The following is a 25,341-nucleotide window of genomic DNA, read 5'->3' on the forward strand; positions in this document are numbered from 1 at the left end:
AGCACCCAAGAACAAGTGTCACCACATTCCAGGTTATTAAGGCACCATAACTTGCAATATTTAATAAAATTATGTAACAATATATATACACATTATAGAACTCTTCACATTTATGCTCTGACCTACTTAAGCAATTCTTTTTCCTCAATTGCACAATTATGAACCAGAGCAGAAAAATCAGACTTTATGAAGTTAATAAATCAATTCAGTGTCATTACAAATCATAAAAATTATTACTTCAGAATCTGCAGTCACCTGATTATGACTTTCTATGGGACATTTTAAAATATTCTGAAGAAATATACTTTTGTTTCCTTGATACCTTTATTAGTAGCCATCCATTACACTTATTTTAATCAAATCAAACTTCAGATTATACATTGAAACTACTGGTTTGTTAAGAAAAACTATTCACAAAGCAAAGCTGGTATTTCCACTTCTCTCACTACTCAGACAACATTACACTATTTTATGTTCCTGTAGGTAGCTCTTAATAGAAACACCAGGAAAATACTTAGCAAGAAACTCTGGCTACATTTGAAGTTTTTAAAGGTAGATAGGTTCCAGCCAAAGTCACCTCCCCACCCAAGTTTCAAAGAAAGTGGGCAACTTCAAACCACAAGCAGCTGTCATATCTAAAAATGAGCTCAAACACATGTACCCATTAACAAACTAACAAGTCTTCAACTTATCAAGGATTGGCACTACTTACCCAAAGCAACACTGGATACACTCCTCTCCAGAAGGACCAAACAGTCCTGAATTAGAGATACTCATGTCAAAGAAAAGCATTTTAAAGGGGTCAAAACAGTCAGCCTAATAACATAATTGGATGCTTTGCAAGTCAAAGTTAAAGCAACTCCAGGACAATCGAAGACCTCAGGTATAGCTGGTGATCACCCAAAGTACAGACTGGAATTGAGACAAAATATTTCCACTGAAAGTATTTTCCTTTCAACAGTAACTTTTTCACAATTAATGCTTTGAAAGGATTCAGCAGAAAACTTTTCCAAAATTCCATGAATGTATCCAAACCCACATGTTTTAATAACACCACATGCAACATGTTTTAGAAAGCTCTGTAAGATCCCCAGAACTTCCACCCCATAGAAGACCAGAAGACGGTGCTAAAGAAATCTGGTAAGAATAGCTCCAGCTCCTATATTTTTATTTCCTTAGAAGTCATTAGCAAGAATGCAGCAAACATTAGTTTTGAGGCACTGGTATTATGTTTCCTCTTCTATCACTAGCAGAATGACGCAGGCATAAAATTAGTTTTGAAATTTGATAGAGAAAAAGCATTCTCCAAGCACTAAAAGTCTGGAAGGTTTGTGCCACAGCATTATTTCCATTCTTTTAAGAGAGAAAACAATTCCATGTTCACAAGTAGTTGCTGCATATTTACTACAAACCAGGAGCCAGGAAACATTGTTTTGCATAGAGTTCAGACAGCAACTTAACAAATTACTCCTACCTTCAGAGTCGACACAGACTACCTTAAAAGAGTCTGTTCTCATTGTCAGTGAAGATACTGAATTCTTCACTCTGATTAGACTTGTCAGTTTTACCCAAATAGCCAGTGACCACTGGATTTTCATAAACTGCTTTTTTTTGTTCTGCTGAAGTATTACTTGAAGCAGTTACTCAAGCCATCAATGGAAAATCAGGAGTTACAGTTAATAAAAGGTCACACAAAGTTTTATTAGAGGTATAGCTGAGATTCTACAGATATTCGTTACAGACAAATCATAGCTTATGCTTTAATGAATTTCAGCTAACTGTGAGACACACTGTTCATTTAAAATATTAGATCAGTGAGTACAAGCAGGCAAAGCAATGTATGCAATTTGTTCTGCAAAATAACTTTCTTAATTAAGTTCAGACACTTTATACAAACAAGACACTAGGTACAGTCATAAAGGCATCCATTTGGCCTTTAAAATGCTTTCTGTTAGTTGCCAAATGCATGATGCATGCTGAGACAGAAGCACCTAAGGGCACAACATAAACAGATGAACTAACAATTTATGCCAATAACTTAGAGTTTGCCAAGCCTGTGAGAAATTAACACACAGGAGTTTTCTGCTTAAGTGGAACTTGGTTCAAAGGATTAAGAAATATTCAAAGAAACGTAAGGAAAAGATTGAAACTACACAGGATTTTTTATTATAGCAATAATATATTACAAAACTTATATGCCAAGGTGTCAGCTGACAGGAGAGACTGCAGTTCAGCCAAACATTCAAAATTATTCCTTTAAAAATCACTGCTCCTTCTCATTTTAAATTACATATTTTAAAGGTCCACTGCATAACAGTAACTTGTGAAAGACTTGAAACATGAGGAAGCACACAAGAAGAAGACACATCAGCATTTACTTTCAGGTTTTTAGAATTTATTTTCAAAATGTTTAACTTGAAAATTTAGTAAACATTCAATAATTTTGGAAGTGGTTTCAAGAAGCTCACAATAATGCAAGAGGAGCAAAAAAAAAAACAAGCCTCAGAAGAATCTGAATTTGCCCTCTAATTCAGACTTTACTAACTCAACAGCTGAAATAAATTAATTACTATTAATTACTATTCAATCAATCATTCTAGATTGCACTGTTTGTATACAACATAGCCATGTAATTTAAGCAATGAGATGACACTTTTAAGATACTCTAAATACAGGGATGGAATTAGAGCCAAATGGAATTTACATTTTTGATAAAGATGTAACAGAAGACAGTACTTTTAAGACTGATAAAGATGATTCAAAACCACAGAGTTCTCCCTGGTTTGAAAGTCTATGGAAACTGGATGCTTTTAAAGAAGACAGACATCTCTTGTCAGCCTAGGTATAGAACACAGGACATCATGCTTTCAGATACATTGGATGATCTCTCATTGTCTTCCCACCCCTTAAATCACTAATGACTGCATCAAGGGTTCAGTAACAGTGAAGTCCAGAGCTGCTGCTTAAATAAATACAGATTTGCTCTAACCTCCCGTCCCCAGACAGCCTCCTCTCCTGCTCTGCAATGAACATGTGTGATGGGAGAACTGATCTGGTTAAAAATATCTCTCCCCCTTTTGTTGGTTTAGCCTAGACCAAGTGTGTTTCTCTCCTCTGTTTCACAGTGCAGGGGCATGCACAGGGATGTCAGCTCAAAAAGAGGAGAGGCAAAAGGGCCAGTAAAGAAGGGCAACGAGATGACTGCTTACATTTGCACCTCACAAGAAGAAACACATGCAGTACAGCTTAAACAACAGGAAACAGCAGTAAGATTATTACAGAGAGGTAATTACTTTCATGAGGACAGACTACTGCTGGAAAAAGCAGAGGAGCTTTCAGACACATTGCTTTAGCAGATTATGCAACATGCAAGACAGAACAAAACTGGTCATGAGGTAAACAACCATGCTAACCTTGAAAAAGAACACACTTAGCACTCAGGCAACACAGAGGTGTGTTAGCAATAAGCCAGGTGACTGGTCACTGATCCCTTTGGAAGAGAACACGCTGCAGTCAGTGACACAAAGATGCAGTAATACACAGAGCCAGTACTGAGGCTCCAATTTTAAGCAGGCAACAGATATGACTTAGTTATTTTTCAGACATCCAAGATAACAGAGCATCTTTTTCTGAGCAAGTATACTGGTTACTACATGCTATCGCTAGCCATACAATTGGACAACCCATAAACACAAAGACACCAGCTCTAGTATAGGAAATTACTGGAGGATACAGAAGCATCTTCACAGGCTTTCCCTGTTGTTACAGTCTTCCAGCAGAATCTTCCACTGGCCATCCCTGGGACACTAATAAAGCAGATCCTCACTGGGAACATCAGTTCTTTCACAGTCTTTTACCAAACACAAGTTCACAAAAGCACAGAGATGCTGTCTGCAATTCTGCTTCCCAAAAATTGATTTTTTTTCCTATTTGAAGACTGACAATTTTAGGGATATGCCTTTATTATGAGGGAACAAATCTAAAAAGGTTACACAAAGCCCACTACTTCATATGAATGTCACTGCAGTTTTATAATAGATAACAAGCAATACTATTGAAAAAGGCTCTTGTGTTGCCTACTTGTTTTCTCTTCTATGCTTCATCATGCCTTTTGCCATCTCTAGCATTCATGGATGGATCAGAGTTAATCTCTGGAACAATCCACCCTCTGCTTCCTGTTGACACAGGAATCCTTCTTGGAGTAGACAGACTTAGGACTGGGAAGAAGCAGGTGTGTTTATCAGATGACTTTACTCGACACACAGCTTGCTGTATTTGTGACATCTGACAACCAGCTGGCACAGCAGCCAGCAGATGGAAAGGCAGCAACCTCACAGGGCTTCTACACTGAAAAGTGACTACCTGGTGATTCAGCAGAAAATCAACAAAATAAAAATTAAAAAAAAAAAAAAAAACCACAAAAAAAAACCAAACACCCAACCAAGCAACCCAGTAGTCCACTAAATCCACACGAGTAACAGCAGTGTATGGAATCACAGGATGGAGGATGGGTTCTCTGGAAAGTAAACACATGTTGATGGACAGAAGCATTACACTCAGGATTTCCATGCTTTTACTTTCTTAAGTGCTGTCAGATTCACATGTGAGGCTGAGAAAGGAAGTCAGTGATACAGACAGCAAAGATTCAGGCATGATGGGAACAGGAAGAACTTGTTAAGCATGCACATTAGTCATGCCACAGTCAGCCAGAATGGCACGCCAATAAGAGTTTTGGAACTTACAAACACTTCTACACTACTGCTAGAAATTTCATAAGTAACACATGGGAAGCCCAAATACTTGGCCTCACCTGACACCCTCAAAGTAACAAGGACCTCCAAGATCTGGTGGAAAGGAGACAAACCAAAACAGGATAACGCTGAGAGCCTGCCAGCTTACTCAGCAATTCCAACAGGAGCAACAAACAACAGGCCAGTGGGGAATGGCACTGTCTGTGAAGGTTATATAAACATTTAATGGCATAAAGTGTTACAGGAGAGGAGAAGTTCAATTAAGTTCTTATGCTAGAAGTCACACAATCCAGTAATAAAGATGCATGATCAACTACATTACCAGTTCAGGAAGGTTACAGACTTTCAACTTTAAGAAAGGTAATAACAATGGGCAACGGAAATCTCCTGATGTAAAGTGAAGCCTGTGACTCATTAGAATGGCATGCAGATTTTTTTCCCCCAAATAATGATTTCTACCTTGAAAATTAGTACTAGGATCTACATGAAAAGATCCAATTTTTGGCTTAGTTTTTAATGGTACACAAGATATAGTTAAAGGATAAGAATGCTGCTATGTAACTGTGCCTGCAATGCAATTGTATTTCAACATCACAGCTGAACACAGTGAGACAAAAAACTATTGGCACATGGATAATTAATGTTAAGGGAACAGTGTAAAAAAAAAGTAATTAGCAATCCTCTCAAACCTGTTTCCCCTCAAAAACATCCCAAACAAACAAACAACCAACCCAAAACCACACAACCCTGAAGGGAGGGGAAAAAATAACAAAAAAAAGCAGACAAAATCCTGTATTAGGAGATCAAGTAAACTCCTCACAGCTGGAAGCAAAACAAAAGCAGTCAAAAGAACACATCAGCCCCTGCAATAAAAGCCTATATACTGCATGATTAAATGGGGAAGTTAGAAAGCAAATCTGAGAAGTCAGCTTTTAAAATCAGAAAGCTTGCTTAATGAGAACAGAAGAGTTTAGAATATACATGGTAGGTCAAAAGTAAACAGGAAATAGAACTTAACATGTTTGGGTAGCACCTTGCAAAGTTACTTAACTACATCCAAAGCAGGAAACCAACTAGAAAAACCAGTGGGGTCTCTTGCAGACCAAAATGAGAAAAGGATGGAGAATTGACAACACCAGTTTAGAAAAGCTCAGTGAACACTATTCCCAGTATTTACCAGTGAAGCAACTGGGGAGACATTCACACCTAACGTCATAGTATATAGGTCAGAGGAACGAGCTCAATTTGAATTAAGTACAGGGGAAGCATTTGGCTGAACAGACAAGTCAGACACAGTCCACTGGGGCCAGCACAGGACAGTTCCAAACCTGACGCTGAGGAACTGCTGGGCAACAGGTTGCCAGTGTAATTCCAGAGCACACTGAAGACTCTAAAGGGACTGACACTACAGAAAAGGAAACACAATTTCCATCCCTGCAAAGTAGCAGCAGGTCAAATCACTGAACACAGACAACCAGTCTGCTGGAAAGAGTACACTCAGCTTCTCTGAGAGAAAATCCTACCAAGGCCACAATACTTCTCCCCCATGCTGGTGCCAACTTATACATCCCTCTGAATTAGAGTAGCCATCTGTTGGATCCATTGAATTACTGGGCTATACACCCGACAGTCTTGTGGAAGCAATCCATCAGGACTATTTTGAAAAAAAAACCTACTTGTAAATGTAATCTTCAGCCGCCCAAAATGGGCTCAGGACTTTCTGTGACAGTCTGCATATGGTTCTGCTACATATTGCAGGCTCCTTCACTATCTTAAAATGAGGATCCAAAGGTTTGCTGTACGTTGCAATGTTTGCAACTATGTACATTAAAGCACTACGATGGACCCAGATGAACTCAACAAGGAAAAGAAAATCCCAGTTTAGTCTTATATTCTAGCCTATAAACTTTGTTCAGATGACTGGGGAATAAGATGTAGGGCAAACAACTGGCAATGCTGTTTACAGCAGAATCACAAAAGGAAATATGTTATGTGATTGCTTTTTCTTCCATGGCTTCTGGATGTACTTGCAGGCACCAGCCTACCTGCTCAATGTGTCAAAAGCTGGAAAAAGTCATTGAAATGAGTCCACAAAAAAAAAAAAAAAATTCCCTTCACTGTAATCTTTAGCACTGCTGGGTACAGCAACAGGCTTACAGTCTCAACCAGCAGAGCATTTACATTCTCAGAGCAGAAAACAAATCCAGGTTAAAACAATTGAGCTACAGTTCTTGTCAGCCTAAAATTAACACTGGCTGGTTGCAAGGGTCCCATCTTTCCCCAGACCACATGGGAAGATCTTATCCCTTAAGCCAGCTCTGGCATTTAGCATGCAAAAGACTCAGCAAAAAAGAGTCTTAAAACTCAGCAAAAAAAAAAAATAACCTAACAAAAAGCAGCAGAGTATCTGCTGCTGACTTATCAAGAAGAAACAGCACAGCCAGCATGCACTGATCAATGCAAGTAGTTCAAGGGAGGGTGTGGGGCACATGTATGAGGATGTTTTGTTTGCCCTAGACATGGAGTCTCATCCAAAGGCTGCATTTAACTCACATTACTTCTCCAAACCAGCAAAGTATAGTCAGAGCATTAATTATGCCTGCAGTAGTCTTGGTATCCGAGTGAAGTCAGATTGGGGAACTGCACTCCAGTTCTATAATGTCATTCAAGTGGCTTGCAGGACACAAATACACTGTATGAGATAGTCAGCTATTCAACACTAACAAGACTAAAGAAAAATAAAATTCTGAAAGACCCAGAATTAATCACAAAGACACTACAATGTTTCCACAACAAAGCTTAAACACTTCTTTCTAAAATTAAATACTCTCTCTCAAACACCGCATGAGATGCAGTCTCTTATAACTATATAGAGAAACCTTCAGTGAGATCCCTTCAAATGTCAAAACTGAATTTTAAAAATCATCCTATCAGACTGAAAACTCTGGAAAATAAACAGAGTGCACTTTAATTTTGATGCATCAAAATCTGTGTGCTCACATTTTGGTTTTCTTCACCAGACATTTTATGAAAGCAAAAAGCTAATGACATCTTCAAAATTAACCTTGAAAATGACACATTTCTAAAGCTAACACAAAATACAACTACACTGCACACCAGCAAAGTATATATATAGCCTTTCAAAATTAGTACCAGGAGTTGTCTGAAAATATTGTATCCTACAACTACACCACAAAAATATGTGTAATGTTTAATTTAATATAATTTTTCTAGTTTTGCTAAAAACAGCTATTTGGTGTACTACCAAAAAGCCCCAAACCAACTCACCACCTATAAGCAGGTCCCATACAACCACGACTCAATCATTCTAGGAATTAGCTAAAATAAAACAGCTGCAGACCAAATCATTGGTCTAAAGATGAGTATTATTTTGTTGTTACTAAATTTGTATATTGGCTAATCAGTGAAGTTTCTAAAGGTCAAGCCACCGCACATTTATCTTTACTCTAAAAAACCTAAACATTCAACCATCCTACTGCCTATTTTTTTTAATCAACACAGGTAAGGGTAGATAGCTTTTAAAGGTCTATGAAAAACACTATAAATCTCTTGAAAGCAACAGAGAGATCCAAATTGCTCCTTTTTGGATTTCTCACTGCAATGCTTCAAGGTGCCAGATCTCTTATTGTTACCTCTTCTAAGGCAGAATAATTCCACTGTTGTGGCACCTTGCTCCCTGACCTCAGAGTGCAACCTCAGCTCTGGCAGCTGGAGGTTGGCACCAATTTTTCTTTCAGTGACCTGGGAATGGTGGGTCTACACTGTGATCAGCAAGATTTACTGAAAACTAAAGCATGGGTTTACACACTGGACTTTGCTCAGATGCAGCCACTGCACAGCATCCCCCTTATGAAGAGCACTCTGCTCTGTACCAGATCACACAGGAGGTGGTGGCATGTTCCAGCTCACGGTGTGAAGTCAGACTTCCTCTGATCATCATTTCCAGTTTTAGCTCCACAGAGGCTGCCACTGCCTCAACTGCAACCCAAGCCTATAATACATGCAGCAGCAGGCATACTTCAGCTGATGGGGGAAACCTAAACTGAGATGAGGAGGAACAGCAGGATGACCATATAAAAACACTGATAAACCACCATGTTACCAGCTCTAGAAGCAATAATCACCTCTATCACTTTATTGGTCGGTTGTCTTGGTTTAAAAAAAAAAAAATAAAGCCACACAAACAACCCACCAAATCACAGCTTTGCTTTAAAAGTCCTTCTCATACCACAATTTCAAAATTATCAACTTGAAGTCTTCTGCCATTTCAACGTGAACGTGGAAGCTACAACTTTCCCTGACACCTCACGGTGAGCCTGTCTGTTCAGTTCCCTGTTACTCCCTTTCATAGAAACTGTGCTCCTACACTGCTTTATTTCTTTGCTGCCATGAAAAGGTGTGCAAATAAAAACCCATTTTATTAGGTGGCTGAAGTCAAGCAGTAAAGTCTCCAGCATCACTACTCTAAAAAACATTAATGCTTAACATACACTTTGTTTGCCATTTGAATCCTTTCCTTAATTTTTATTTTGGTAACCACTCTTATTAAGAGCATAGGATACTGTGTTCAGAAAACCAATATCCCATTCCCTGTTCAACATGAACAACAGCAGAGTTATGGTTCAATTCCAACTTAGTAAAAATTATTTATACATATAACATTCTCCAAATTAATTACCTCCACAGAGCTCTGTTATTGACCAATATTTGCTTCTATTCATCTCCATCTCAAGAAAGTCATAAATCTTACTCAAACCAAAAGCAGACAGGAAAGAAAGGTAGAAGATTCTCTGTCAAAGCAAAACAATTTATTAAAGAACAACCCCCACAAAGTAAGTAATCCTGCTAGACCCAACTCAGTCAGAGAGCACCAACTTGGGCATCTTTGAACTCACAGTGAAACAAGCAATCTGCTCAAGACAAGTTCTATCAGAAGCTGCCTTAAGAAAGTTCATCTAACAGCCCTCAGAGATAATAAATTTCATCTATCATCACTATTCTCCAAAACCAATCTTTCTTATACAAGAAAAGCATCAGTGCCACAGTTTAGAACTGTGACTTATCCCAGTATTCAGATACAGAATTCATTAGTGCCAGCACTTAACTCCATGTCAGGAGTATCAGTAGATCATTACTAACTACCATGGCTACACATGAGGACATTAACAACTTGGCAATGATTGCCAGTGTCAATTAAAAAAAAAAAAAAAAGAATTTTCAGGCAAGAAATAAAGACTGTAAGATGATATTGAGAAGACTAGCTTTGTCCCGTTATCTTGATAACTTGAGACTTTCAATGGCAAAATTACTGTCTTCATTCTTGAAAACATCATCACCAGAAGATTTCTCGATCTAGAACATATTACCAAAGCAGAAACAACCAAGGACCAGGATTAATCCATCCCCTGAGAAGGTAAAATGCCACACTGATGCCTAAAGCCCAAGTCCACTCCAATGAACTCAGAGGGACCTTTTAAACTATCAAATCTAGTAAGCTTACTACCAAAGGCAACGTGTCACATATATCTTATCAAAGTAATCAAGATCTATCTAAAGTATTTGGATTGCCTGCCCCCACTAATCCTATTACTGGTTACAATAATGCCACATTACTCCAGAAAGTGGAAACCTTACACTCTAAATCTAAAATTAATTCACACTCTTTTAATATCTTTTTTGTTCTTCTTGCAGTACTGGCATTTAGTTTAAGGAGTTAATTTGTGTCCCTTTGTCTTTCTCTTCCTATACACACATACATATGCACACACAAAGATATATATATATGTATATATATATATAGACATACCAATATATATACACACATACACACATCTCCTCAGTCAAATTTTGTACCTTTTAGTCATTGTTCTGATCCTCTAAAGCAGCCCAGCCCTTCTCATCTTCCTTTGCAAGCTGATTTCACACTCTCAAGCACTCTGGCTGCCCTGCTTTGCAAAGACAAGATGTCTTTCCCCTGAGAGCAGCAGAACCATAAACTTTTACAAGTAAGCTCTCAGCCACTCCCTTTTAAAACTGTATTTAATCCTTTTCTATTCTTACTTATAATTATTCTTTAAAATAGCCACTTGCATTTTATACATCTATAGCATAATGAAAGCTAAGCAAGCTGACAGTCAACTGGAAATACCAGAAAACCATTAAGGCGAGAAAAAAACTCCTAACTTACAGAATCAGTTTTTATGCACTCCTGAAGTACATGACACTGCTCTTAAAAATACTGATTTTCATTCCATTTCTAACAGTATAGCCCCTGAAGTACTTCAACCATTCCTGCAAAACATTCTCATCTTCCTGACAACTTCACTTCCATAAAACTTTATTTATAATCTACTCATTGCTAGTTGGGTGGGTGGGGTGTTGGGGAGAATTACTGGTGAAAGACATCACTTCTGGCTCCAGATGTCCTGAACTACTAGCTCCTAAAGACTAGAAAAATATTTAGGGAAGTATCACTATACGGTCACTGCTTGTACTTCCTTGCCACCCTAACTTTTCTTTCTGCTCATCTCCACTTCCAACACTCAGTAAAATCAAGAGATCTTATCTCTCTACACAACCATAACTTACTGGCTCTAGCAGGGCATGGAACGTGTAACCATACCCTCCCTCTTCAGAGTTTCAAAATGTCCATAAAACAATGGTGTTCATGCAACTTGAACATAAACAAAAGATGCAGCATAATTTATGGAAGGTCTTGTCTTCAACCTTTATTAGAAAACTTAAAACTGTCTGAACTATTCTCAGGGAAAGGATTCACTGAACAGAACCCTAAACTACGAAGGAGAATACTGTGACTCTGAGAACCCCAAATGAAAAAACTATTCTGAAAAAAAAATCATTGCAAATTCTGAGACTTATTTGAGAAGCAACAACAGCCTTTAAAGGAGTCAAGCTAACATGAATAAAACTGTGATTCATTTCAGATATAGTAGATTACAGTTTTTAAAAAAGGAAAATAAGGAAAAAAGGAAAAAAAAAAAAGAAGGGTATGCATCCAAGTTGCCAATTTAGGCAAAAATACCCTGAGCCAAGTCTGGAGAGCTTCTTGGCAGGATAATCCAGTCAAGGGAAAGAACAATTGCAATAACAGTGAATTTCTCTCTATACTAACTTGACAAAGTAGAGTAGGTTGAGGTACCTTATTTTTTACATAAAGAACACAAGGTAGAGAGATTGAAGACCTCATTCAGGTTTGTCCACCATAATCACATGGCCAGGAACAAAGCACAATCCTTCCAAACACCACTGCAGTGATTCATCCTTAAGTCCCACTTGTTTCCTCTAATAACTTGGATACAGAGAAGTCAGAACCTGCAGAGCCCCAGAAACACTCAGAGGTCCAACAGCCATTCTGTTTTTTTATGTAAGATTGTCTCTTTCTTCTTTTGATTAATCTAATCACTTAAAAACTAGTACGGGTCTTACCAGTGGAACCATCCGAACATTACTGACATCTCTGCAATGGCCTCTTCGAAAAAATTTCTGGCATCTCCAACCCCCTAAAATTTAGTGCCAAGATGTCAGAGACCACTCTGAACTGGCCTAGTTTTCCCTTCCAGAGCAATTTCCATTTAACATTCTACATAAAATGACAACCAAGAAAGTGTATTATGCTTATGTTGTCTAACTATTGGATGCACATCTGTCATCCATACATTTATATGACCACTGGTCAGAGAAAGAGTAATATTTCACATTGCAGCAGCAGAGTGTTCGTCATGTTCCCCTATCTTCATTTACCCTGTCTAGTGTAACTATTTCAGCTCAGGATGAGCAACAATCTGCTGCTGCTGAGCATCTCAACACATTTAAAAAAGAAGAAAGCATACTTAAATTAGCAGGATGGCAAAGAGTAGTAGGTAGTCTTTGAGCAGGTTATTCCAAGACATTTACATTATATATGTGAAGAAACTTAACACCTTGAAATCGTGCAAAAGGAAAAAAAAAAAGAAGCAGCTGGCACCAAACAACCTGAAGCACAGATTTCATATTCTCCCAAAAAGAGGTACTGCTGGGAGCTACTTTTTTAAGCAGTGGCTTAAATTTTGTACCTTAAAAGCTCAAGCTGTCCAAGCACAGAAAACTGCAATAATTCATCCTCGAGGTGAAAAGAGACCACAGTGGTTAGGTGTACATAGGAATACTTGTTTCACTTGAACCTTTTTCCTGTGAATTAAGAAAAAGGTAATTTGTGTTCCATTTATCCTTCTTTAGAACACTTCATTTTTAATGCTTGGGTTTATTCAGTGTTCCTTCCCAATGAACAGCCCCAATCTTTATATATTCTCTCAAATTTTAGTCCCAGTATTTTAGAGGAATTCAGGTATTATGGTGGGAAATATCCCATGTGAGATTTCTGCCGCCTGCCTCTTCTCTACTTGGTTTTTTTTTTTTTTTTTTTTTTTTTCAATTTTAGTTGAATTGAATCAGATCCAGAATCCTGCTCTTATTTCTTAAGGAAGAGTGAGCCTCATTACTACAACTTTGCATTCTATCAGCATCTTATTAGGGATCAGTTTTAATACTACATTACCATTTGGTTCTTCAGCGTTTGCTTGTAACACTGTACCAAAAGAATTTGCCTTCTACTGCTTGGCTTGCAGTTTTTAATTTGTGTCAGTGGCTTGCTGGAGTTTTGTTCCCCTCCTGCTTAGGAGATGCTTCGGTTGCAGTTAGTCACCTCCCTTCAGGCACTGCAGCACTCTTTGAAGAGGGCTTCTTTCCTCACTACACCTTTTCTGTGGGTTTTTCAACCACCCGCTCAGCCCCCAGCATTCTCTCTGCAGAAACACTACTTAAGATTGGTGCAGCACTTTCTCTGCCTACTTAATGTGGCAGACAAATAAAGTACTGAAGACTAGAAAAATGTTTTTTCTTCCTCATAAAAGATCCTTACAAGGGACCTCTGCATAGCACATCATCTTTCCCAAAAGTTAATCTTTCAGCAAGTTTATTTATACAGAAAAGAACAGCCTTGCAAACTTGCCATTCCTTGGCAGCTGAACTTACCCTTGTGCTCACTTACTGAGTAAGGAAAATAGTGTGGCACCCAACCCTTATATTCTTAGTTACCTAGAAAAAGGGGCTGGAAGCAACCAGATTTACACAAGCCCACACTGCTGTCCACCAGTGGAGACTCACACAATCACACACATTTTTCTACCTTAATAATACACCTAAAACTCATGAATTCTTGAGTTTCACCCATAGAATTCTTATCTCTGTACAAAGCGCCACATGGAAAACAGGGAAAGTGTTTTAATTTTCAGAAAAGATAAAACAGAAGCATTACCGATGCTATAGATAAAAACTTATGACAGGGATCCTTCTCTTCCTCTCTCTTCTGTCTCAAACATGGCCCCAAAGTACCACTCAGTAAAGCAGACAGCCTCACAGATGCTAGAACCTATGGTGTGCCAACAAAGCCTGGAGAGGAGACATTTTTGGTGGCAGAGGGGCAAAAGATAAATTACAGGAATATGTCTATGCCACATATATTACAATCGCTGCAGCCCCAGGTTCAACTTTGCCAAAGGTGCCACAGATTTCAAGCTAATGGAAAGAAAAGCAAAAAAAAAATGAGATTTTATATACCATTAAGGATTGTGAGAACTCCAACTTTGTAATGCAAGAGTGCTCTGGGAAGACATACAGATCTTGATATGGCTGCTGTCCCAGTGACCTTGCCACAACTCCACAGAGCTGTTCTGCATTCCATAAGATGTCATTCTCATGAAATTAGCACTTTAATAACCCTGGCTGCAAGTACTTATGTGGCAAAGCACTATCCATATACTCACAACAAGCACTGCCTTCCAGGAAGTTATCAAAGCCCAGTCAGATGACAAAAACTTCAGGCATATCCTGTAAGCCATGGACACAGACATGCAGTCTGTTAGGGGACACCAGTTGTGAAGAGACAAAAACAAAAAAGATCTCAGCAAATATGTTTCTGACCAATGGAACAGGAAGGTATGCCACTTCAGAAATGAAGCCCTTTATATTGATTGCTTTAGCCAACACCCCAGTCATGAAAATGAAGGGCTTTTTACAAGGTCATACAAGTAGCCCAGGAAAGATGCTGACTTGTTTATAGTGCTGGACTGATAAACTGCCCAACTTTTGGTCAGTCAGCATATACCACAGTACTATCACACAGTGAGGAAGTGCAGCACTAGGACCAACTCAACAGCCAAATTCCATTTGAGAGCTACTGCACTCCCAGCATGCTTTGTTATCAAGGACATGTTTCTGAGAATGTGTCAATTAACCACAGTAGAGCTGCCCCATCTTGTTATTTAAATGCAAACTTTGCAATGCTAAGCTGAGTACCAATCTTAATAACCCACTCCTTAGGAGCATAAACATCATAAAAAAAGTCAAGCATTTTCATAATGCTTGGCTAACGAGGGTCAGGGCCTGACTGGACTTGTTTTGGCCTCCAGCCTAGCAACAGTTTCTGTATTGGCCAAACTCTGGTGAGTCTACTATTATTTTTAAATAATTTACAGATTCCCTGCCTTCCATAGAGATTCTTGCCACAAACCACCAGTATATGGCATATATCAAACAACTAACACTTCTATTTCTGAAGACAATAATTTGATGCTACAAAAAATCTGCACTTAACTGTAAACAGTTATTTAATGCAAAAACAGATAGCTTAACATACTGAGCTTTTTCTATTGATTATGGCATAAATTTTGAGAGAACAAAAACTAAAGACTACATTTCATTCATTAACTGGTCACAGTATAGATCTGTAAACTAAGCAAAATGAGCTAGCCCAGGGCTCCAAATTTTTATTTTCTGGTTATCTCTTAACTGTCAGTGACCAAAAAGTGCCAACATTAAATTTCTCTTATTTTAGTATTCAGTGCTAGATAACATTACTATTATATTTAGCTCAAAACTGAAGAGAAGGCAGAACTGCATACTCTGTCAGCAGCTCCAAATAAAATACTTGCATTCCTAAATCATTAATGTTTCAACAATTTCTAGCAAAAAATACTGAAGTTAGATATACGTGTGAAGTAAACCAAATCTAGACACAAAATACATTTTTCTGACAGAGTTTCAATGTCAAAAACAATGTTAAAATTTGAATTTCCATGAAAATCTTTAGCAGGAACATAAAGCACCAAATTGAAAAAAGAAAATATGACAAACAATATGAATGTAACTAAACCAAAGGAGGCAATAAAAATGAATGACCAGACTGATGGCACAAGGAGAGGCTGTTGTTGACTCTGCTTCATCCTACAAGGAGTATGAGAACAATTAACTTCCACAGAGCTACTACTGCAGAGAATCAGAGCACTTAGTATAATTTTGTGGTGACTGCTTTTAGCTACAGAAACAAAACCAGGGTCTATCCTTAAGACTGCCAATGAGCTGATTTCCTGTATTACTAGAAACTAGCTCATCTGCATGTAAGAACAGCTCACTAAAGTGAACTTATGAAGGAAAAAGTCCTCAAATGCAGATAACCTAATTTGGAGTTTATCATAGCATTATTTTCTCAGTTCACCAATCATATCAGAGGATAAACCTACTGGCAAAGGCAATTTCTTTCTGAAGCCATGCAACCTTATCCCTTCTGCCCCTCTGCTGCACCAAGACGCATTCACCAGATCTGCTTTCAAATATGCTGGGAATTCTCTGCTGAGCACTGCCTATGCCAGCCAAAATACACATTCTCTACTGTACTATATTTTCAAAGCATCTACCATGGAATGCCACTCTGAAAGAACTACTACTTCATATTCCAACATTTAACATTCAACAGTAAAGACCAATACACCCTGTTAATTCAGAAGAAAATACTGAACCTTATACAAATCCATGTGACATGCACATGAAAACCAGAATGAAGTCAGACACACAGACATGAAAGAACACTTCCCTGTGTGTTTCCTTGTTGATCTTTGGCCACGACCAAGCAATCATTATAGCTGTTGTGTAATATTGGAGTGTAACAATAAATATAAATTATTACTGAGTCTGCCACAAAACAGTTTAAGTCTCCACTGCCATACAACCAAGTCCTGCAGAGAAACAACAAAATTTCATATTCCTGGCATCAAGAGCAGTAATGACAATAGGTACAGCTCAACTCTGTGTAGGGATTGCAGAGAAAGAACACTGCTGGGTTTTTTTAAGAAAATATGTAATTCTGAGTTTCCAGACAAAGCTTCAAAGAAAAGCTTGTAAAGAAGCATATACCAAAGCAAGCAAGGAGTTAAGTGCAATATTCCAACATTACCGTAGGTTGCAGAGACTAAAGTTGGAGGTCGGGCTGCAGCCAAGAAACAGGAAATTGAGAAAAGCATGAAATCCTATCAACTGCAAGCCGTAACATTTTTATTCACATTTATGTGTAAGCATATGTACACACCTATAGACAAGTCTCATCGCTCTTCAATGCCTTACTAGAAAGCATCGGACAGTAAACAAGAAAAAAACAGCTTTAGGGCTGTACAGGAAGATTTTAAGCTATTTCAATCTAAATTACCAGCAATTCTCCAGCATTACCAACACTCTACCAAGACACAGTAACTAAGGAAAAATCCTGAATATCCAGTAACCCTAGAACCGTTTCTTTACTACAAGGTTCAGTTATACTCACTTTGAGTAGAATCACAGTTTAAAGTCTTTGAGTGAGAAAAATAATGGGCACAAGACTAGTTAACTCTGTATTTTTAAACTGTATTGAACTGAAATGTTTCCAAACTTCACTAACAAAATATTAAGGTAGTGTAGTACTGCTACCCCATATCCTTTCAGATTATGTAAATTAACAGATCTTAGACCTGAAAACACAATGAAATACTAAAGTCAGGCACATCAACATGGCTGCAGATCTGCACCTCTGCCCTGTAGCCAAACAAATGGCTGCTGCAAAATGCCACAAGTCATCAATGAAGAAAGGAACAGATAAATTTCTGAGCTAAGTCTTTAGCTCAAAACTGGCTATCACCTGGACAAAATTTTAATCCAGAGGTCAATCACAGAAGATGGTCAAGCCATACAGATTATTCCTAGCAAGGAATGTGGTAGCCAACAACACTTCCTCATGTGCACAGGGCTGTCAGCTTCCCTAAAGCATCAGAACCACCACAGGTACAGAGGTCAGCTACAGGAATCACCTATTGCCACCAGCACAGTCCCCTGACAGATGAGGAAGATGTGAGCCAGTCTTCATTTGGGCATTTGAATACCATTTCCAAAGAGCTCTTCAGACAGATGGGAAGCAGGGCACAGGCCCCATCACTCATTCCAGCTGCAAACTTGTGTTCTTGGTGACCAAGTACCAGATGACAGGGGCAGAACAAATGATTCTCCTTACAAACTGTATCAAATACAGGTGGTCACCACTAAAATAATCCTGCTCACTAGCAGGAAACCTTCAAGAAGGGACTACAAAAAGTAAACAACTGACAAAAGAGTTAACCTGATAGACTGCCAGACAATGTTCTTCTCCACAAAGATGGTGATATTAAAATTAAGTAAGCAAGATGAAGATCTTGAAGCAGACACTGTGCAGGACAAAAACTCAGAAAGATGATTTATATGTGCCAAGGGAAATCATTACAGTCAGCAGAGATGTGAGATTCTAAGAAAAAAAAGTCCTCTTCACTCCCCACAGCACAGCTTCAACTGAACTCCTCTTCACACACTTACCCTCCCTCTCTTGTCACAACCTTCCTGCACTTCCACTCAAACACCTTCCTACTTAGAAGGAAAACAGCAGTGAGCAACAGTGTAAACCTCGAGCCCCTTCACACTGGTAGACACCTCCTTTCCTCTTCCACAATGGAAGGCAGGACATGGTATTGTTTCCACTAATCATAATGGCCCATCTTATGTACTGCACAAGACCAAACCAGAAAAGCAATTAAAGGATAGGTGTTAATTGTCAGAAAGGCAAGAAACACAGGGAAAGAAGGCTACTCAGTTTTCCTTCTCCATAAATGAGTGGGCTAAAATGCTTTTACAAATCTTCCTGCATCCCATTACAATTCATTTCCATGGACAAGTTCAGCATTCTGTAACTTTACTCACCAAACTGAGTCTCAAAAACAGTGTCTAAATGACACTGTACTAGAGACAATTGCGTCTGGGTCAGCAATTTTCACATTTTGTATCAGTGTTCACACTGCCAGGGTCATTTCTACATGCCTTCTGCAGCTCAGGTCTGAGAGCCATCACACGGGTGGAAGCAAGGCACAGGCCCTGCAGGACATATCCTGCAAAGAAGGGCAAGGGTGGCTTAGACAGCAACCCAAACTGAAGTGAAATTAAAGGTACGAGAAAGTTCTTCAATTAAGAATGACAGAATAAAATGTCAGCAGATCCATGGAGTCTACAAGAGGAGAAGAAATCTCCATGGCTGGAAGAACTTGCTCAGCCTATTCTCAACAAAACACTGCTGGAGAGATTCAGTGTCATCCAGCTATCTTCTTTTAACTCCATGAGTCACCACCCCCTCCAACCCAACACCTCCCCCAACACCTCCCTAGCAATACCCTCGACATCCTATTCTCTGTGCTTCAGGAACTCCAGAGGTAGGAAAATGCCAACTGTTTCATCCATGTATGGGCTGCCCTGGAGTTCAAAACCCACACCTTTCAAAACAAGCTTTTCGAGTCATTCCTACTGCCTTGAATCTGCTGCCCTAATGCTGTCCTCATCTTGCCATCAGAAAGTCAGAAAAATCCAGATGTGTCACAAGCAGGTTTTGTTCTAAAGACAACATGCCAGAACCCCTTGTCCAAGTGATTCAGCCACCTGCTTTTCTTTGATCATGCCCAGTTTCATTGTTCAAAGACCTGCAAGGAATATGAGTCATGTTTGTGTGAGGACACCTGCTCACAGGTCTTTCATCCTCCCTGTAATTAACATAACCTTAAAGAATAATTCTATAATTTACATACAAACCCTTGTTTTAGGCCTCTGCTCTTTGACCAGGTATTTCAGTCTATGGACAACACCTCCAAATGAATTTGAGGCAGAAAGATGCAATACACATTCACTGAAAAACACCAGTTTTCATTCAGTTTTTTTTTGCTGTACAGGATGAAGCCCAGCTTCAAAGTCAACATCTAACCGTTGTGAGTTACTCAGTTATCAGTAAGACTGCCTGCAAATCTTGTGAATGCCAGAATTCGTGCTGCCTCTGAACACTTACCAGGAGCAATTTATTGACCGAGCTAAAATTTTACATGTAATACTGAACAACTTTTTCAAAGTTGCACCCCCAATTGCACAAACATAATCAGCTCACATGGCTGCTGAAAGCAGCAGTTCTGCCATCTGTCTGCTTATCCCCACCTCACACTTGTGCAGGCACAAATGTTTGTGAAGCCATGCAATGATCCAGACTGAACCAAACTCTGAAACCAATCAGGGGAAAATACAAAATTATTGTTAGATCATTTCCTGATCTATACAACCATGCATGCTGGCACAAGCATGGGAATAAACAGAAATTACATTATGAATTTTAATGACAGTGCCACTTTCTGAAGTCTAGAAGTCCAGAAGTTGATGCAGCAACTTTTTACCAGGTCTAGCAACTAAATCTGAAGAACACATATGAATTTCAGAAAAATTAACTAATTTTACTTAGTTTGCAATTATGTTGTTGTTAAAGTAAGAAGCAGGAGGAAAAAAGTAAAGTGATCTACTGCTTACTATGAGGAATCAAAGAGTTTACTGGAAATCATTTCAGTGCTGAGATCTTCACCCCTGCCTCGGTTTCCTCCACTAATAAAACAGACAGTAGAACTAATCTGTTCAACAAATCATTCCACAATACAGATAAAAAAACATAACACCAAGGTAATATTGTTACAGAGACACAGACAAAATTCAACTGTCTTACAGCAATGAAAAAGTTGAAACAGCACAAAGCTGATGTTGCAACCTATAGTGGTCTGGGACGGAGAACCGACACAGGACAATGCACAGCAAAATGGCTACTCAGAGCAGCAGTTGCTGAACAGTTTGTATCTACAAAAGGACAGACATGGATTTGCAAAAGACCTGGGTAAAGAAACTCACAGTGGAGTCTCCTTGCCCTCCTTTCATTATTGGTACTCTGATGAAATCACATAGGAGCTATGAAGAGCATATAGGGAAGACTTGCTGGGGTGGCAGGTTAAGTAGGAATCCACAGAGCTGGGTTGTCATGACAGCAGCTGAAAGTATGCAAGAGATGTATAGATCCTGGGTGTTAGAACAGCAAGGACTACAAATAAGATTATCAATAAATTACATTTTTAAACACCAAGAAGCATACACTACATCTCATTAACGAAACACAGACTGCACAATAACCGTTTGCACTGGTGAGTGTGCACGAGGGTCCAGGACATACACAGAAAACTTATACTCATGAAGGACTGAAAAATCACAGGTTCTCACAAATTTGATAGTCATGCTATATATAAGAGGAAAAAAGTGACATGCACTCTAGTGGACCAACACAGTCGAGTCTCAGCTGGAGCTTGGAAACTTACCACACGAGCTCCATTCCATTTAAACGTAAAGTAAAACAGCAGAAACTCATTTTAACAACCCCTTACACTAACTCTGCAATCAAACAGACTTGGATCATGCAGCAACTCGGTAACTCATCCCGGCTGAGAGGAAGGAACTTCCTGTCAGAGAGCAGTTACTCCCTGATGTGTCTGAGCTCTATCTGCAGCAGCATGCCCGGCTCCCGGCACAGGCAGGCTGCAGGTGCTGACATGCTGGGCAACACGGTCCTGGCAGGTCACTTCTGAAGGTGGTGTGGCACAGGGTTCAGGACAAACACTGAACAAGAGTGGCCAGGGATGGGAATAAAACAGGCCCTTGTTGGACACTCTTGTAAGGAAGCTTGGGAGGCAGAGGGAGGATGGGAGTAACAGGTGTTTATGTGATCTGTTCAAAACTCGGGGAATTTGATTTGGTGGATTACTCAGGGACTCGCGATGTCTAACACTGAGTGATCTTCAGGAGTCATTACAAAACAAGGACTCTGAACGTTATGAGACCTAAGAAGTGTTACAAGTGCCTGGCACGGGGAATGTACAGGTACACCAGTGTTCACAAATCCGGGACTCGCACGACAGGGCTCTTACACTGGGTACTCACCATCCAGCACTGGTGAAGAAGAGGCCCGCCCTCATGCAGAACACACGGACAGCGAGAGGCTGCCTAGTGAAGGGGTCCCAGTAAGGACTACTGGTGAAACGAGCGAAGAGCAAGCTACTCGGGGGCTCCTGAACACAGCCCACGAGCGGGGACAGGGCACTGCCCACGGAGCGCGGCGGCCGGAGGTGACCGCGGAGCCCGTCACAAAGGCGGTCGCTCGGAGCAGGGCGCTGCCAGAGGTGTGAGGGATCACGGGGGAGATGTCACCAGCGAGCCCCGTGCGCGACGGGCCAAGAGGGGCCGGGGAGGAGTCACCGAGCTGGCGGGCAGCGCAGCGCTCCCCGGGGCGAGCCCGGCGCGGGAGGGCAGCGCGGCTCCCGGGGAGCGGGGGCGCCCGCGGGCCGGGCCCGGGGACAGGCGTGGGGCCAGGCGAGGACAGCGGCCGGGCGGCGGCAGCGGGGAAGGTGCCGGGCGGGAGGCGGGAGCCGGCGGGGACGGAGGGAGGGAGGGCGCCCGGCTGGGGGGAGCCGGGCGGGACGGGCGCGCACGAGGCGCCCACGCGGGCGGTCGCGGCGATACTCACTATGGGTCGTTGGTGAAGCGGGGGCTCCGCGGGGGCTGGTATCCGTACAGGTGACAGTAAAGCACATCGAAGCAGAAGCAGCACATCTCGGCCGACACCACCATCTTCCTGCAGCCGGGCCCGCCGGAGCCGGGGGAGGCGAGCAGCGAGGAGGCCGGCGGGGAGAGGCCGGCGGGGCCCCCGCCGCAGCTGGGCGGCAGCGGCGGGGACAGGGCGCAGCCGGCGGCGCCCCCCGCCAGCCCCCCGATGCCGTTCAGGCGGGGGCCCCCCGGCGGGGGCAGCGCCCCCGGCTCGCCCCCCGCCGCCGCCGCCCCGCCGCAGTGGGAGCCGCCGCCGCCGCCACCCGGGCCGGCCGAGCCCGAGGGAGGGGAGCTGGAGAGTTTCTGCTTCTTCACCCCGCAGCAACCCGCCGCCATCTTGGAGCCGTCTCCCCCCACGCAGCGCTTCCGACCCATGGCGGGGGGGCTGGCCGGCCGGCCGGGGGACGTGCGGCGGCCCGCTCCGCCTCCTGCCGCGCCCGCTTCGCCTGCACGGGGAGGGGGCGGGAGAGGGGAGGATGAATGAGGAGCGGGAGGGAAAGGAGGATCGGCAGAAGAGGGGGGGAAGAAGAGACAGAGAGAGCTGCGTTAGAGCGACCCTGTGAGCGGTCCCGGCGGCCAGGGCCGGGCCGGAGGGGGCAGCGCGGCCCGCAGGTGTGGCGGCCTTTCCCCTCCCCTCCTCACGCTAAGCCGCCCCTCTCGCCTTCCCCCCGCGCTTTATCTCCTCCTTCTGCCAGGGAAGTGGAGCAACTCCACCTCGCGTGCTAAAAAAAAAAAAAAGAAATAAAAAAATAAACCCACAAACGCGAGCTCTGCAGGCACCGCGCGGCAGGAGCAAAGCCCTTGAGATGGTTAAAAACACCCCGCTAAATAATTCAAGTGACCTGAAATGCCTTTCTCTGGGGAAAAGAAGGGGAGGGCTGTGTTGGAGCCGCCAGGCTGGGAGCCTAGAGAGAGTGCTTGGATGCTGCTGTTAAGCATGCAGTCGTGATGGCTAAAAGCCACGGGCTTTAAATGTATATAGATATATATGTAAAAAAAATATATCTTTTTTTAATTACAGCTTTGGCAATTACTTCACAACCAGTAAATAGCCGCTCGGAGCATAGGCCCGCAGCTGCAGAGCCAGCAGCCATGACCCGGTGAGACCACAGCGCTGGGTGCGGGCAGCCCGGGAGGGACCTCTAGGGAAGGGAAGTCCAGAGGAAAAAGGATGTGAGTTCCCGCTGTTCTCCAGAAACCAAAAGTTAAGCTTATTAGAGAGGGGAAATGTGTTTTGTATTACTGTTTTACGTTAGTCTCACATATAGATATATCTGAATGGATGGAGAGACTTGCAAACAGCGATAAAGTATTTCAAAATCTGTAAGTATATTGAGAAAATAGCACCTCACTCGTCATCTCTGGCATGGGATGTAACAGCTGTTTAACATAGAGCAGCAGCACTACATTATCAAGGAAGACAAGGGAGTGAGGACTGCCACACAGAGTTAAAATAATATCACAAGTTTAGAGAGATAGCCATTACACAAGCTGAAATGCAGTATATAGAAAGGTTTCAGTCTCAAACTACTTGGAGACTCAATTTTGCATTTCTTGATGGAAATTGTTCCTCCAGCATCCTCATTATATTAATTTTGGCAGCATCTTAAATGATGTATTTGAAGAGATTTAATTACTAGACCTCCTATACTAATGGGTTAAAAGGCCCTTTGGAGGTTTCTGTCCAAATACTGGCCTAAACTCCTTTTGCTTTGACTGTGAATCATAGCCTGAAGTAAAACAGCTGCAGGGAATAATAGCAAACAGAAAGGAGAATTAGATGGTGCGAAGCAGTCTTTTCCATTTTTAAATGTAATGTTTATGTTTGGAGCTGGCGAATACTTGAGAAGGGAACCCAATTACCTTCCCAAACACTGTTCAAGTTTCTTTCAAAACAAAGACAGTGTTTTCTACTGAGGGATTCATTTGTTTAAAATCAGTTAGCAGTGACACCTTCTGTTGCTTTTGGGAAAATAGTTTCTCCAGGTATTGAATTCTGTCTTTTTCTCTTTTTTTAACATCCTATATTATTTAACACCAATATTTATAAAAATATTCAGTAACTGCAAAAGCTTATGATGCCGACAGAAAGATTAATTGTTCGCTCCGCTGGGACAGATATTTGGAAGATTCATAGTAAGGCTCAGAGCTAGGACTCATATCCTTATACAATATCAAGACTACTGATGATGAATAGTGATAACATTTTGATTAAATATTGTATTGCAAATGGTCCCTGAATGAAAGGGTAAGCTAGGTATATTACTTAATCATTAGAAAAACCTTCATTTTTTCACTTCTGCTGATGTTCTCTGCTGTATTTGTGTATAGTTGTGTTCCTATTTTACCTCAGTGCATATAATGCATACCAAATCTCTACGTAAAGACAATAACAAATATACAAACACAACTGTGGAAACTAGTGGAATCAGGAACACAGATTATTCTTCAGATTATTATGTATTATCAAATATCTTGAAGTGGAGGGAACTGCAGACTCACAAAATGTTCTTCATAGCTCAATGGAAATTTTTCATTTCTAGTTGAAGGAGCATTTATTCTTTGGATAATATGGCTTTGGTTAACTGCAACGTGTTTCATTGGTCCTTTGCTTCAGTTAAGTATCAAGGACTTCTACATTTCTTACTGCAAGAAACCCTGAATGTACTTCTATACTCTGCTAACTTCAGCAGATTCTTTGCTGTTGGTTGATGACAGTGCTGTGCCTCATGCAGTCAAATAT

At 41.0% G+C, this 25,341-nt stretch overlaps 1 protein-coding gene across 7 annotated transcripts in view; it reads right to left on the reverse strand.

Moving 5' to 3' along the window:
• The window catches only part of AMMECR1 (AMMECR nuclear protein 1), a 98,124-nt gene that overhangs the window by 50,658 nt on the left and 22,125 nt on the right, over positions 1-25,341 (reverse strand). For all 7 annotated transcript variants that reach the window (XR_011004120.1, XR_011004122.1, XR_011004121.1 and 4 more), the window contains exon 2: positions 22,519-23,044. Coding sequence is in view for 4 of the 7 variants with exons in the window: in XM_068204933.1 (XP_068061034.1) it covers positions 22,519-23,044 (526 nt within the window). In the remaining 3 variants the exon portion in view is untranslated. The remainder of the gene's footprint in view (positions 1-22,518; positions 23,045-25,341) is intronic.

The sequence above is a fragment of the Anomalospiza imberbis genome, chromosome 14 (genome assembly GCF_031753505.1).
Source record: "Anomalospiza imberbis isolate Cuckoo-Finch-1a 21T00152 chromosome 14, ASM3175350v1, whole genome shotgun sequence".
Taxonomy (NCBI): domain Eukaryota; kingdom Metazoa; phylum Chordata; class Aves; order Passeriformes; family Viduidae; genus Anomalospiza; species Anomalospiza imberbis.